Genomic DNA, 16,589 nt, shown 5'->3' with positions numbered 1-16,589 from the left:
TATAAGACACTGCTGTAGAAAGCTTTTAAGAATGGGAGGGAAATCAGGTGGGTGTGGTGGCTCACGCCTGTAATCCCAGCACTTTGGGAGGCCAAGGCGATCACCTGAGGTCAGCAGTTTAAGAGTAGCCTGGCCAAAATGGTGAAAACCATTCTCTACTAAAAATACAAAAATTAACTGGGCATAGTGGCTTACACCTGTAATCCCAGCTACTCGGGAGGCCGAGCAGGAGAATCACTTGAACCCAGGAGGGGAAGGTTGCAGTGAGCCATGATTGTACCATTGTACCATCGCACTCCAGCCTGGGCAACAAGAGCAAAACTGTCTTTAAAAACAAAACAAAACAAAAAAAAAAACGGGGAGGGAAATCATAGGTTTGGCATGGTTAAGCTGTTTTCTTGCCTGCAGGCAGTGAATCGGTTGAAAAGCTCTTGAGGTGCCCTCCAGAGCTCAGAATTTTTAAATGCCAATTTCAAAAGATCCAAATGATGATCAAAGTATAATGGAAAATAATCTATAAAAGTCCTTTATAGATAATACTTTGGAAATTTTCTAAATCACACTGTAGAGTTGGGTGAAAAATTCATACTGCTTTTCTTCCCTCTTCCTTGCATTTATCTAAATTTATTTTTTCATTCATTAAATACTTATTTCCTTTTCTAATAATAAAGGAACAAGACAAAATTTTAAAATCCACAGATGAAGGGGGAAAAATGTCATATAAAGAAAAACTTAAGATTAAAAGAACACTTCAAGTAATAGGCCCTAAATCCTAAAGAGTTCACAGTAAAATTCTTAAAAGCAAATTGGTATCTTCACCATCAACCTCCCTGCACACCCTGGGGTGGTTCTGCCAGCATCTGCTTCAGGCTTTCTGTGTGCTCTGGGGCATGTGTCCACTCAGGGAGCGCATCTTGGGCAATGACCATGCTGGATGGACCAGGCCCCATTCACTAATCCCAGTGCATCCAGGAGCCGTGATTAAGCCCACCGGTGCTCCAGCACAGCAGGGATGCTGCAGGGCCAGTGTCATTTCTTAAACAAATGGTGTGTCATCCAAACCCGCACTGTTTCGGGCTCCCAGGCCGTGAAGTGGTAATTCTCTACCACCACCACGTTCTGTTTGGTTTTAAGCGTTCACCAATAGGAATTTTACATTCTTGACATTATTTTAATCCTCACAAAAACTAGGTGAGCTACAAACTATTATTCTAACCTATAAATATGGAAATTGAAACTCAGAAAAGTCGCTTGCCCAAGGTCACAGGGCTATTATGTGACAGACTGAAACCTGGGTCGGCTGACTCCAAAAACCCCTTCCACCCTCAAAGGTGCCAATCACTCCACAGGCCCATGAACTATAACTGCAATTTGCTAAGAAAATGAATCAAGACAAGCCATCAGATTAAAACAAGAAAATATAGTAGTTTGATTCATTTCCCACCTACTACACCAGGGACTATAGGATAGGCCCCCAGTGAGTGACGTTAAGTGTCAGTAAAGATCACCCTCTCTTCCTGACCATCCGTGGACAGAGAGATGCAGAGCTCACCCTCTACAGCGCAGGCACAGAGGAGGCCAGTGTCAAGCAATCAGAGGAAGACTTGTTTATTCCTCAACAACTCCTGCTCCAAAGTCACCAAGAGGTACACAACTCTGTGGGAGACACACTGACTAAAAAGCAGGGGGACAAACCACAGGCCCAGCTCCCAGCACCTGCCAGCCATACATCAGGTGCTGTCTATAGGTACTGCTGGACTGGAACAGAACTTGAACTCCAGCTGTTTATACAAAGTAAAATCTAAAATTGCTAAAGTACCTCTTCATGAGTCCTAGAATTTCTACCACACCAGTTTATTATCGAATCCACTATATTTTATTATTACACATTTCAATACAGTAATTATTTACAGTGATTTTATAATTTTTAAACTCATGATCTTACTTTGTACTGTTTTTACTGTTTACAAATACGTATTACTCTAAAGAAGACAGAGACATGGTATCTATCTAAATTTACCTGCATTGGGATTAGCATCATTTTATCCAAAACAACAAATTATAAACCACATTATGAAAAGTCAGTTGAAGTGAATACAACTCTTTGAAGTAGTACTTGATTTTATGCATGTGTTCCCCCCAAATTAGATGTAAATCAAAAGTGGAGAGAACACAATCTTTGTTAAGGGTCCTAAGGAAGCTTGCTAATTAAGAGATCCCTACACGAAGAGCACGGATGCCAGCCCGCTCAGCTGGTATAGCTTTCCCATACACTCTATCAGGGTTTTGCCAGTAAGATAGAACAACTGATTCTTTGGGAGTGAAAACTTTAAATAGCGAATAATTTGTCTCTTTTATGACACAGTCTATAGCTATAGTTCATTATGATAAAGAAACACCGCCCTACTGAGAAGAAGTGTGTCATTTCTTTTATCAGTATGGATTTGTAATGTGTATCACAGTATGTACTATTAAAAAACAAGACAGTATGTTTTGGGAAGGGAAAACAATTGTTGAAGATAAACATCAACTATTTGAAATGGGAACAAATATGGACATAAAAAATTTTTATGTGCAAAATAAACACCCTTTTAATTTCAGAAACCTCACTTCCCATTTAAAAACATGTCTTCTTATTTGTTGAAGATCTAGCACATATATCAATTTTCAAGTTGTCATCCTATTTCATACAGATCTTAAAAAATGGCCAGATTTCTAATTCTCTTCACTTACCCCTGCTGAATTTCAACATGGTGGCCCCTCTAAATATATGATGTTGGTTACTAAAGCTTTTTTAAAAATAAATGTGTGTGGCCAGGCGTGGTGGCTCACGCCGGTAATCCCAGCACTTTGGGAGGCAGAGGCAGGCAGATCACCTGAGGTCGGGAGTTCGAGACCAGCCTGGCCAGCATGGTGAAACCCCGTCTCTATCGAAAATGCAAAAATTAGCCAGGCGTGGTGGCATGCACCTGTAATCCCAGCTACTCAGGAAGCTGAGGCAGGAGAATCACTTGAACCCGGAAGGCAGAGGTTGCAGTGAGCCGAGAGCGCGGCAGTGCACTCCAGCCTGGGTAACAGAGACTCCATCTCAAAAAATTAATTAATTAATTTGTGCTTCTGAAGTAAAAAAATCTTTCCATATTTTTTAAATAAAAATTGTACTTAAGAGAATTAAGAACTCTTGTCTCTTTGATATGTAGTTCCTCTCTCCAAGAACTACTGGGGTCTGCTACCCTAACCTAGAGCCATCCTTCCTGAGAGAAATGCAGAAAAAATCCAACAGATGTTCAAAACAGCACACCCAATGGCTTTCCTGCTAGTCTCACCAAAGGTATCTTTTGCCTTTGATCCACTTTAGATGTTGACATTTGTCCCTTTAAAGAGTACCAGCCAGTATGGACAAGTTGTCCACCTATGGAAGGAACATACACACTCTCTCTTATAAATCTTGCTGTTTCAGATCTACAGCCCTCCTACTCTTAAAACCCCGCCTTTCCCTGAAGGCTGATTTAGTGTAGCCTAAGATTACAGAAATAGCAAAGCCTCTGCGGAGACTGGAAAAGTCAGATACACCTCTTCCCCATCTAAAAAAATCAAGTAAGCTTAGCCATAACGCATTGGTAATGAGAACAATACTGATAATTCTGGACTGTCTATGGCAATGAACACTTAACAAGTCCAGAAGGGACACTGAAAATCAACAGACTGGCAACTCATGCTTCCACATGAAACTCTGGGAGCCTGTATGATGAAGTCAGACCACTTTGCTAATAGACAATTAGGCTTAAGAAATCTGAGTTGTTGGAGAAGGGAATAAGCATGTAGATAAAAGAAAAAAGTGATGTCAGCACTACATTTTTCTAAACCTGTGATAATTTAAAAATAATGCTTACCTTTTCTGATTATGAAATTAACAAACGGTCAAAATAAACACTTTTAAAATGGTATAGGATGGTGCAGTGGCTCACACCTGTAATCCTAGCACTTGGGAGGCGAAGGCGGGTGGATGACTTGAGCTCAGGAGTTCGAGACCAGCCTGGGCAACATGGCAAAACTCCGTCTCTACTAAAAAATACAAAAAAAAAAACCCCAAAAAAAACGAAAATAGCCAGGCATGGTGGCACGCACCTGTAGTCCCAGCTACTCAGGAGGCTCAGGCAGGAGAATTGCTTGAAACGGGGAGGCAGAGGTTGCAGTGAGCCGAGATTGCGCCACTGCACTCTAGCCTGGGTGACAGAGTGAGACTCTGTCTCAAAAAAATAAACAAAAATAAACAAAATGATACAAAAAATATAGAGATAAAAACACTTGAGAATCACATCATCCTGATACTGTTGTCAGTTGCACTGATTTTCCTTTTTTCTCAACTAACATACATACTCTGAGGGGGAGAACGAGGAAGGGAGCAATCCGTTCCTCTCTGCCTTCTGTGAGCACTGTACTGAGCACTGCTACTGACCTGGCCCACGCCAGTCCCAACAGCAATCCTTCAGAGGGGCGCCGCTCCCTATTTCACCAACATGGACACTGGGGCCCGGTCCAGGCACTCTCAGATGTGCACCAATCACCCATCCTCCAGGCAGTGTGGTTTGGGGGCTCAATATTTGTATCTTGTGACTTTTAAAATAATTCTTACCTTGAATTTAAAAACTCCCAAACTTGGGAGATTTCTTTGTCATAAGACGGGAAGTAGATTAAAGATAGAGAACAAAGGAGAGGGCCAGACACTTCCCTGGGTAAGAGAACCAATGGTGGGCTCGGCTTCCTCCTCAGGAACACCTTACTTAGTGTTTTCTGAGAAGGAAAAGTGACATCTCCAGGGGACTCAGGCTAGAGGAGGAGAACGACAATCAAACATGGAGAGACCGCAGGAAGCCCCTGAAGTGGGGCCGTCGATGCCTTCACCCTGGGAGATGCGGGTGATATGCACTCAGGGACATTTGTTCAGGCCTCACCTATAAAGGGGTGGCTACTATCTAATCCACTCCGGAGCTGGGCGTTTACTATTTCCAGAGACGCCAATGTGAGGCCTTGCTTCAGCTTCAAAGAAGCCTCTGGACACTGTCCCCAACCACACCCCCAGCTCCTAGGCCAGTACCTGGCACTTCAGAGTCCTGAACGCACAATCACAGCCAGCTGAGTGAGCCGACAAGAAACGAGTGGAATAAATGAACGAGGTAAATAAAATGTACGTCACAGACAATTGTGGAAGCCACACTTCATGAAAAAGATAATGGTGCTGGACAAAAGAGCAAAAGGGGCAAGTGAAACGCACAAGGAAATGAGGTGGCTGTGGGCACCCACGATGAGGCAGCAACCTGCATTTCTAATAGCACTGGGGTGCGCATGGAGGAGATAGTGCTCTCTACGCAGGGCCTCTGATCACAGAGCATGAAGACTCCCTTTTAAGCCCTTAGAGGTGAAGCATAAGAAAAGCAAAAGGGCCTGCCAAGTTCATGCAGTGAGTAGCCAGTTTCTGGAACTTGCTGCCTGAAAAAGGAAGTAGGAAAGACTGGAAATCGGTTCAGACAGCAGACCCCGAAGTAATTATGACCATTTATGTGCCCCTCCTTGGAACATTATTCAAATGGTTCTTCAACCTAAGTGGTTCTATAATTTGTTACCCTCCCCCACACCCTATACACTTCCTTTTGAGGTCAGAAGCTCCATAGCTTCAAACTGTTCAGCCAATAGCAACACCTATTTTAACTCAGAATGCCTGCTCTCCAAGCCCCCAAGCCTTAACATTTTTAAAGATTGATCAGCAAAGCCACCCACGTCCACTGTGCTCCAGAGATCCCTACCTTCATGTGTGTGAGCTGGGCCGTCTCCAGTGCCCAGTGCCCAGTGCCCAAGCGGGGAGCTGGCGGTGAGGTTCCTGAATGGGAAAGGAAACCCCCACGCAAAGGAAACCCCCACGCAGCCATGACCATGACACCTGGCTCAGTCAGCTACCAGTAAAGTGGGTTGGTTTTTTTTTTTAACTAATTGTTTTTAGTGGCAAAGTATACATGCACATGGTTTAAAAATATATATGCACCCTAAGAAAAGAGTTTGTAATAGAAAGGAAGTTTTTCTTCTATCTCAGATGTTTCTTGGGGTGTATCCACTGTTAACAGTTTCTTGTATATCTTTTCAGGAATTTTTTAAGCACACACAAGCATAAATATGAGTTATTTTTTCCTGAAAAAACAAAACAAAACAAAACAAAACAAAAAGGAGCAGGAATCACATTATCCACGCTACTCTGCATCTGGGTCTTTCCACTGTGCCATGTGTCTGGGGCTCATTCCACTGCAGCTCTCATGGATGGGCCTCACTATTTGCCTGGTACAGAGGGTCAGAGATGCTACACGATGTATTTAACCAGCTCCCAACGACAGCTATTTAGGCTGTGCTCAGTCTGTTGTCATTATCAACTAGTTAAGGTTTTTAGAATATATAGGTAGATCTGAATCTAATAGTTAGGACCCTACTGGTTTTAAGGACAGTGATCCTAATCCTACTTTACTGTTCATACTTCTAAATGAAAACAAACAAGAACAACCCTCACTTCTCCATCACTCTATACTCAGGAAAAATATTCTTACCCCTTCAATGCTGAAACAGACAATAGACACAAACATTTACAACAGTTTTCATCTTATTTTTTCTCAACCCTTTTACTAGGGCTACTAAAATAAAGTGCTTTGAATATATACTCTCTCCACCTTCTGGGCAAGATGCTACTAGCTAATAAAAAGGCCAAAGGCACCCCCAGCTAGGAGATGCAGAACTGGGCCCAGGTGACAACAGCTTCAGGTGCATCCACTGGGTGTCAACTCATTCCAGACAGGAGTGACAAGGAAGACCCTCCCACAGTTGCCATGGCTACAGTCCTTCTCTCTTAGGGCCTTCACAGACACGCTGGTCTTCTATACTGTCTACCTGAGCAAGTGCACCACTCACCTCTCAGAAATCAGGAAGCTACAGACATTAATTCCCGAAACATTCTGGCTTCCTTGAAGAAAGTGTTCAACCTTTTTACTGCTTCCTAAGTTGAGACACTTTCCCAAGAGTAGTAAACAATCTTCCCAAAGCCTTTTTCAAATCATCAGTTCACATGGTGTGAAAATATATTAAATTCTACATATTAAACTGTTAAAAAAAATTAGAAAATAATCAAAACAAATGCTAAATATTTATAAGCTGTTAGCATTTTATATATGAGCAAAGACTTCAGGAAAAGCAGGTATTTTATAATCTCAAATTACCCAACATATAAAAATATTCAAAACACGATACCTCGTCCAGCTCCTGAAGAGACATGTTGTTCCCATCAGTCCCATCCAGTTAGGGAAAGCAAAAAGAAAGCAGCATGGGACAGACAGACAAGGCATGGTCAGTTGAGAAAACACTGAGATTTTAAGCTAACTAAATATAAAGATCCACTAAGCAAGGTATTTTAAAATCTCCTTTTGATTCTTCTTTTTTTAAAATAAGCTACATTAATATATGCTTTTATTTTTATTTACTGCGGTTGTTTTGAAAATGAGCTAGGAAACAAGCAAAACATGATTGTAAATATTAAAATACACTGGAAACAGATAAAACACACTTGCTTTGGTTTCACTAAAATATGCTGTTAATCTGTTTCATAAACACCAAATATCACATACAATACCACATTCTAATTTCCCTTAGGAAAATAAAATGAGAGCAGAGCTAAAATGTAATTTTATCATGTTAAATAAATGTATATATTTTAACATGTAAATCAGACCTGCAAATGCAACAAAATTAAAAAATGAACGACCCACAGAAACTGTCTGTAGCCGTATTCAGATAACATGTGAGTGACCACACATGCAAGGTCTCTGCAAATTACATCCCGCAGACACGGCTTCATCCCTGGTAGTAAGAGAGCTGAGAAACCACTCTTTCCCGGAGAGAGACACAGGTGGCAAAATAAAAGAAAAACTCTTACCATCTCTTGGTATGTATTATTATTAGCTAGAAAGCGTACAGTTATTCATAAAGCTCTTATAAAAGCAAGCAAACGAGACAAAACAAAAGGTAAGAATACATTTTTTCTTTTAAGGGGAGTGGGAAGGGAGAAGCATGACACCAGAGGGTTAAGTTTCGATTGAAAACTAACGGTTCTTTTTTAGATCAACATGGAACTCTATCTTCTGGACAGACATTTACTAATGACAGATAATCTAAACAACTAGCTCTTTTTTTTGTACAGTATTGATCACTGAAATAATTTGTGGTGAAATTCAATAATCAATTGTGTTTTTTTATGTTTAGCAGTAAATTTAGAAAATAAAAAAACAACTTTCTTATTTAAAAATAGTGCAAATGAAGCTGCTGTATCAGGGCCAAAATATTATTAAACAATGATAGCAATAAAAATGTAATCAAACTTTACTCCATGTAAAAATTCAATTAGATGACATTATGGAAAGCTGCAAATCCTCTTCATTCCTTCTACAATTTTCTATGAGAGCAAAAGAGAACTCTATACACACCCTGCCATAATAGTAGTACTAGACGATATTAATAAAGATAGTATCAAATGGAAATCTGATTTAATTACCTTTTACTTCACAAAGAAAAAATGTTTTTATTTTTTAAAAGCTTAACATTAAGAGAACATTAAAATCTTTTATTAATAAAACATGATGCAAGACAAAACCCCTAACTTGAGTATCTCAGTCTTCTTCCTATTCTGCAGCGGCTCCCTGGCATTTAATCTGTGAACGATGTACTACTGCAAACCTCGGTTAAAATCTCGGCTGCACATGTGCCTATGCTCTTGGATTATTAACCGAGCACACACACCCTGATCTTCTGATTGCTACAATTATTAATTGATAAGAGGTGAAATCTGAATCATGGGATTCTAGGGCTAGAAATAACTCTTTTCTTACAAATAAGAAAACTAAGCTTCAAAATGTATAAATGCATTGCTCGAAGCCACAGACCTTGTTAATGGTCAGACCGGGGACAGACCCAGGTGTTCAGGTCTCTTTCCACCCCACCCTCCAGCCTCTCTAATTTTATTAACAATTCAGGAAATTACTTGTAAAGGCAGCTACCACCACATCAGGAATATTAAATTAAGGTCACCTTTTCAAAGACCCTCCCCACCATTCTGCTACTTAAAAATAGAAGGCTTTCGAAGCTCTGCTTGCCACCAAATTACCAGGAAATTTAGTCAAGACCTGAATTAAAACATTTAGAATTACCATCAGGAAAGACCAAAATAAAGCCAAATGAAAACACATTACTACACATCATCACCTTCTAAATCTTTATGTCTAAATCTAGGTTTTTGACCTGCCAATGGCATGCAATCAAGCAAATACTGAAAACTCCAAGTAGCATGTGGAATTTATAGTCTAAAGAACTTTCTACATAAAACTGAAAAATCAGTGGAAACCCATCTGTGTTTACTCAGGAAGTCTGGAAAAGTTGAGCAAAATGAGTTGGAAACACAGGTCTATACTATAGTGATATTTACTTTATTTCCGTTACTGCCAAAATAAAAGTTTGCTTCACTTTTATCCAACAAAGTACCCTTATTCTCAAAGTAAGCCTCACTGCTCCCATGGAATCTTTAAAAGCAGAAAAGCAAGTAGATCTAAAGAGAAATATATAATGATTTCATACTTGGATCCTAAAGACAGAGAACTAATTTTCCAACAGACTCAGCTTGTACTAAAACTTAGAACCTTCAATCTGCAAGTTAAAATTGACTGTGTAAGGTTTGTAAAAGTGAGATAAAGAAAGATGCTAGCCTCTTGCAAGAAAAAAAAAATTGTTTTTAAACAATAGGTCCTTCCATTTTCCAGGATCTGCAACACAAGTTCTGAAAATGCAGTCAACACCAGAGTGGCCCAGGAGGTGAGCACGGGGCTCTCAAGCCAGGTTTGCCAGAGTTCCAGTCACAGCCCCCAAACCATCAGGTGGGTGATGCTGGGCCAGTTTCCTACCTCCTCTAAAATCTGTTTCCTTATCTGTATCTGAGAAAAACAATAGTACTTATTTGATAGAGCACTGTGAAGACAGCCAAGCTTACACATGGAAAGGGCTTAGCCCAGAGTCAGGCACAAAGTAAACTCTCCATAAATCTTAGCTAATATTGTAGTCAAGCCTGAATAAGAACCTTAGGTTTCTTATAACCATAGTTAATCCTTAATTTCTTTTTTTTCCTAAAGCACACATTTTATTAAAAATAATGTGCTTAAGTTTCAAACTAATGTAAGACCAATTAACTCTAGCTTCCCATTATAGATTATGCATTATTTTAAAGCAGAGTATAGATTAGGCAGTAAACACTAAGAAAGTAGCTCCAACCCCTATATTAGATCCATTCCCAGGGATCGAAGGAAACCACACAAATCCATACAGAATTTCATCAGATCAGAAGAGCATCTCAATATCTACCTTTCATTCGTTTCTTTATGACTTTACAATTTTTTTTGAATGATTGTTTAGCTTCATAAATCCATTTCAATTTCCTAAGGCCAAGCTGCTTGAACGAGTTGCTACCTTAAAACCTGCACTTGGCTGGCATAATAATGTGAAAGTTACTTTTGCACGGTACTGGTAGGCTACTTCTAAGGATTTCTGTCAGTAACCTTGGACTGACAGCCACAAACCTGTTGACTATGAATTCCTCCTTTTCAAATTAAAGCTAAAGTCAGGAGAAACAATGTATTAAAACAGAACTTGAGAAAATACTGTTGAATCCATAGGGCTGGAAATCACCTAACTCAAACCCCTCAGTTTACAAATGAGGCAAAAGATATCCAAAAAGATTAAAAGCTTGCCTAAGGACACACTCTGAGCCTGCAGCAGAACAGGATTTAGGCCTCAATTCTCAGATTCAATTCTCAGTGCTCTTTCCTTTATTTCATGCTGCCCTGAGGCATGAACGTGATGGGGCACTCAAAACTGAGGCCAGAGCAAAATGCATGGGAAATACAACTGCATTTTGTTAGGAGTGTATAAAGTCAAACCCCTCTGTTTTTAACAATCAGTTTTACTAACATTAATACAATTAATTACACAAAAAAAGTAGAATTTTGTTCAGTTCTGGGTGCTGAACTTTAAAAAGGATACAGAAAAACTAAACATCACTTATAGGAAAGAAACGTAACCACTCTAAGCCGGGACTGCTAAGCCTGGAAAGAACTCTGGGTAACAAGGCTGCAGGGTTACCAGACAGAAGGAAGACCCGAAGGAACAGAACTAAAAGCAGGACCCCAGGACACAAACAGTTGGGATAAACAGGCAAAGACTTTTTAGTGGTAAAAATCGTGGAGCTGCTGGCATTTTCCATCATAGTCACAGAACATGGCCAAACAAGACAGGCATAAGGGGTTATCACAAACGGGTACACTAGGCCAAATGACCTTTAGGTCCCTTCTGGCCCTTAAGGCTTTGTGTTTATCTGGTCACTGCCTATCCTCCTTAAATTCCTGTTTATTTGACGTATTTGCCTGAATGCTGCAAAACCCTGTATGCACGCACAGGTACACACAATAACCCCACTACAACAACCAAATTCTAGTTTTTCCCCTCAAACTAGGATGCAAAAAATGCATGTTTAAATCTTTTGAATGACATGGCTAAAGCCATGACATGGCTAAAGGTGTGCTTTGCTTTGAGGTGTAAGAGATATACTACTCTGCAATTAATTTCTGCAGCTTTTTCCTGAAATAAAGATGTCAAAATTCAGGGTTATAATTTTTTTTTTTAAGTCTGTTATTTTAGGTGTATTTTTAGTTGGTATCAAATGCATCAAGATCAAAGTCTACAGCTTTTTCTTCTAATTAGAAACTTAAAAAATTCCAGGTTATTATTTTTTAAATTAAGTTAAACTCAGGTTTAGTTTCTTCCTTTCAAATTGCCTGAGTGTTAGATATATATTTACAAATTGTCTCTTTTTAACTGTTCTACTTTACTATAACGAATATACTTATTTTAAGTTTCTATTTAAAAATTTTCAAACATGTAGAAAAGCCTACAAAATTACGTAAAATGTCCCCCACATACTCATCACTAGACTCAACAATGAGTAACAATTTGCCTTATTTGCTTCCTCTGTTTTTGGAGGGGTTTAAGGATTTAGGTAAGACACCTTGACATTTCACCACTAAACATTTTAGTAGGCATCTCTAGTAAAATTAGCAAATGTAGTGTATTATAATTAATTTAATTAATTCTTTAATGTCACCTAATACCTAGTCCATATTCAAAATTTGACAGATATGGTATTGTTTGGTTTGCTACATGGCTTTGAAATTTACAAATCAGAAACAAGGCTTTAAATTTTTTATGAGCTAGATATGCAGTGAAAAGCATTGCTAAGAGTTACTCAATACAGTTTTTACAAATTGTGTTAGACGTGGCTTTTGCTTCAAAACGTTTATAAAGCTTTTCCAACTTCCAGATAAGCTGAAAAAAATCATAACCTCTATGTGGTCTTGTTAGCATTTCGCCGTATTGTGTGCAGAAATAGATTTTGTAAGATCACCTGTAAGCAAAGTGAAGACGTAACACTTCAACCCTAAATACTTCAGAAATTTATGACATGCCATTTTTTTAAACACAACTAAAATATATAAATCTGTGTTTTCTTTTAAAATTTTAATTCAGGAAAACTATGTTTGTTAGAATGCAAAACCTATTTTTTAAACAGTATGAATTGACTATAAGGATATTTTAAATGATATGGCTGCTTTCAATGATCTGAGAAAGATTTTAAATGGTCAGACTAATACAAATATTAACATTTTCAATGGCATGACATTTAGAAAACACTTTTTAATGTTCTGACTTAGAAATATATTTTTAGTTGGGTTTAGAAATCATTTTCAAAAAACTGTGAGTTAGGTAAATATATCTGTATATATCCTGACGTATCTATTTTTCCAAACTGTATACTTTAGCTATCCATTTTTAGTTCTTTTGCTTAGCTTAAATATTTTTTTTAAATTGCCTAACTTAGAAAATAATTTTCTAAAGTGGTTTGATTCAGAGAAGGACTTTTAAAAAGCTTCCTGTCTCAGATACTAAGTTTTTAAACCATCTGACTAAATGGGGGAAAAAAAAAACCCTCATGTTACCCAAAGGTTCAGGGTATTTTGAACCTTAATGATTAAAAATTGAAAAATAAACAATATGTTTTTCAATCAATTAAAACTGATACCTTAGAAATCTTAATATCAGTTTCAGTTGTTTTTGAGGCAGCACAAAAATCAAGTCATTTAAGGAACATGTAGTTCTTATTTAACATTACTGAAGTACCATTAAGGAATTGTATTCATCCAATTGCTACTCAATTTCTTGGCTTATTTTTTTCTTCAAAATTAGCGCTAGAATTAGCCCGTTTCTATGCTACCAGACATCTTTATATTTATTTCAATATAATGTCATTCCTTTCAGTTTATAAATGTAAAACCCTTCAACTTCTTAACTGAAATCTCACACACACTCTGTCCCTGTTTCTAGGCTTTTTGACCTGAGTTTACATGCTTTTATTCCTGAAACCGCTCATATGGCTTAAAATCACTTTTCTATCAGTTATATGGCCAAAGACATTCTCCACTTGTGACTTACAAAAAGGAGAAACTGTCTTTGTAGACATGATAATCATGACATATGGCAAAATTTTTCTGAAACATTTAGATAAAGTCACAAAGAAAAAAATGAACTGGCAATACAGTCCCTAGGAGGTGAAATAAATGCGGGGTTTCCAAAATTGCCTATCAAGTATAATCCCCAAGAATGTGGTCCTGGGATGGCTATAACCCGCCTGTTCCAACGCTGCTTCTATTCCAACCTAGCCTCCCTACAGCAGGTAGCCTGAACTACAGCCAATTTCATAACTTCACTTTTCAATTGAAGACATTACCGAGCTAACGATCACTGTCTGGTATAGATCATCTAGACTCGCCCCTTATTTAACAGAGCAGTAAACTGAGGCTCAGAAAGGGAAAAGTAGCCCCCATTAAAAACAAACCAGAAACAGTAATTTTTCCAGGACCACCCTTAAAAAACACTACTGCTAGGCTAACTAAAGGTTCTGGCTAATTTAAAAAAAAAAAAAAAAATGTTATTTTAGAGGGTTAATTTTCACATATACCTCCTCAGGCTTTTTTAAAAAGTTCGAATGGAGAGGAAAGCGTAATTTCCCGTCTGGGAAATGGAAAGTGAAGAGGCTAGCACCTCGAGTCTTAGAAACCCAAGCCCCCAGGAAGAACAGTGAAACAATTATTCATAGGGAACAAGGCCACACAAGGGCTGCGGGACCGTTAAAACGGGCAGAAAAACAAAACAAAACAAAACAACAACACAACTGCTTCCTCTTTAGGAGAGGGAGTCGTTCATTTGCAAGGATTTGGGTCCATGGTCCCGCGACCCAGCCATTAGGACCGAACTGAGGCTCACTATTGGGGGGAGGGGAGCTTCAAACAAAACGAAACAAAAAGGCTTCAGAAAGGCCCAATGCTTCCCAATGTTAGCGTTAAAACATATGTAAATTACAGGCGGCCTGTAGCGCAGTGACGCCAAGGCGGGGGATGCGCGGGGGGGGTGCTGCGGAAGTGAGGAGAAGACAAGGCAGAGGTGGAGCTGCGGCCTCACAGCACCGCTTTTTCCCCATCCAGGGTTACAGATGCCCCCTGATTCTAGCCAAGAGATCTTATTATCCTTAGTCTTATTATTCTTATCTTCTTTTATTAAACAGAGAGACAGACAGAGACAGACAAACAGGCAGAGCCGCAGTGCACACGGTCCGTGTGTCGGAGAGGCCGCCGGGAGACTCACCGCAGCAATGCTACGTGAATGCAGAGGGCTGGAGGTGGTGTGACTACTCACTTGCTCGGCTAACAGCTGCCGGTTTTGGATGGAATTATTCCGCAACAACAAGAAAGCGTCGGTTAAACGCCTGGTGGCCATGTCTCACCCTTTGTGACCCCCCTCTCAGGGGCCCCCCGCCCACTTATATTCCTGGTTTATTCACTTTCTTTCTCTTGACCCGGCCGGCCCACCCTTTCACAGAAGCTTCTCGACAAGGCCTCAGGCTTCAAGCCAAAAAGACGCAGCTGTGCCCTTCGCCAAAGCGTAGAGACCCCTCCCCAAATAACTACCTAGGCTTTCCAATTGTCTGACTCCCCCTACCCAGGACCGACTTCGATCTCTAAGCACTTGAATCCCCCCAATCCTTGCGTAGCGATCCAACGTTCCAGAGACCCCACCCCAATCCAACCTTGGATCTACAAGCGTCTAACTCGCCAATCCAGCTCTGGACTGGGAGGCCCTGAAGCCCCCTACTCCCTGAGACCCCCAAAGGTCTTTGCTCTCTACCCCTAACTTGGCTCGTAAGCGTCTAGGCCGTGCCCTGAGGTCTGGCTGTGACTCAGTTTCCCCACCAGAGGCCTGGCCTAGGCCCTCTTTGGACAACCGGAGCCAGGCCTGAGGCCTGGACTCCAGGGCGCCTGCAGCTCCCTTCTGGGGCCTTGTCTGAGCCTGCTGAGGCCCTGCCCGACCTCCTGACCCCTTCCTTTCCTGGGTGGCCTGGTCCTCCACTGCCAGCAGGCTGCTGGCCTGCAGGAGGACAGCAGGGCCTGCCTCCCCGGCCTTCTCACTCCTCTTCTCCGGCTCCCTCCATCCCCGGATCTGACTGCAGCTCAGCCCCGGGCCGTTTCCGTACTGTGGTCCCGGGTTCTGGCGTCCCCCCTGGCCCTCTTCCTGTCCGTCCCTCGCGAGTGCCCCCCTGCGACTCTCGCAAGCCTTGCTTGCAACGTTCCGGGCGCGGGAGCTCCCTGCACTCCTGCCCCGGGGCACGAGAGTGCTCCGCCCTCTCCCGGGGTGCTCCTGGGGCGCCCCGTTTCGCCTTCCCCAACTGGGTCTAGGCACTAGGAGCAGGCCAGCGAGCAGGCCCGAGCCTGGGGAGCGTGACCCCCAGGCTGCAAACCGCTGCCAGGGCCCTTGGTCCCTGCATTAGAGTGGAAGTTGCGCGGCAGGCAAATTTGGGCTCCCCGAGAGCCGAAGTTTTGGGCGCGGGGAGTTGGAGCGGGAGAGGAAAAGTTGGAGACGACTGCCTCTGCAGGCCGAGCACGCTCTACTGCAGGCGCTGGCGCTCGCTTTTTTTTTTTTTTTTTTTTTTTTTTTTTTTTTCCCACTCTGAAAAAAGATGTACCCGACAAACAACCAGGAGGAAAAAAAAGGAAAAAAAAAAAAAAAAAAAAAAAAGCGAAAGCTCCAGGCAGTCTGGCCGCGCAGCCGCCGGCAGTCGGGGGTCGTTGGGGGCGCCCGCCCTCCCCAGCTGCCGCTTTCTGTAGGTGGCACTACAGGGTCGTGGAATCTCAAGTGGAAAAGTTCCCCGAAAACTTTGACACCTCCTGCCCCCGTCCCCGCGAAAAATATCTCTGTTCCCCGCCTGGGCCCTGGCCCGGAGCACCCCGCGCCCCTGGCGTCCCGGGCCCGGTTTCTCGCCGTTGGCCAGGCCCGGGGCGCCCTAAGCACCCCGGCTTGCCGTCCCGGGCCAAGTCGGCGGGGTTCGTGCAGGGGCTCCTCGGGGCCGCGTCGGG

General features: G+C 41.5%; 1 protein-coding gene and 1 long non-coding RNA gene across 13 annotated transcripts in view; one reads left to right on the top strand and one right to left on the bottom strand.

Moving 5' to 3' along the window:
• The window catches only part of STX16 (syntaxin 16), a 28,407-nt gene extending 12,697 nt beyond the window's left edge, over nucleotides 1–15,710 (bottom strand). For 4 of the 12 annotated variants that reach the window (XM_077948135.1, XM_015148682.3, XM_077948138.1 and 1 more), the window contains exon 1: nucleotides 14,824–15,710. Coding sequence is in view for 11 of the 12 variants with exons in the window: in XM_015148682.3 (XP_015004168.1) it covers nucleotides 14,824–14,955 (132 nt within the window). In the remaining variant the exon portion in view is untranslated. 12 annotated transcript variants of the gene reach the window in all.
• Nucleotides 7,887–14,941, top strand: LOC144332207 (uncharacterized). Its single transcript, XR_013400091.1, has 3 exons — nucleotides 7,887–8,055; nucleotides 9,840–9,953; nucleotides 14,744–14,941. It is a non-coding gene; the product is annotated as an uncharacterized LOC144332207 (long non-coding RNA).
• Nucleotides 15,711–16,589: the final 879 nt, after the last annotated feature.

This window comes from Macaca mulatta, chromosome 10 (assembly GCF_049350105.2).
Source record: "Macaca mulatta isolate MMU2019108-1 chromosome 10, T2T-MMU8v2.0, whole genome shotgun sequence".
In the NCBI taxonomy this organism is placed as follows: domain Eukaryota; kingdom Metazoa; phylum Chordata; class Mammalia; order Primates; family Cercopithecidae; genus Macaca; species Macaca mulatta.
This window is presented reverse-complemented; position numbering and strand designations above follow the sequence as displayed.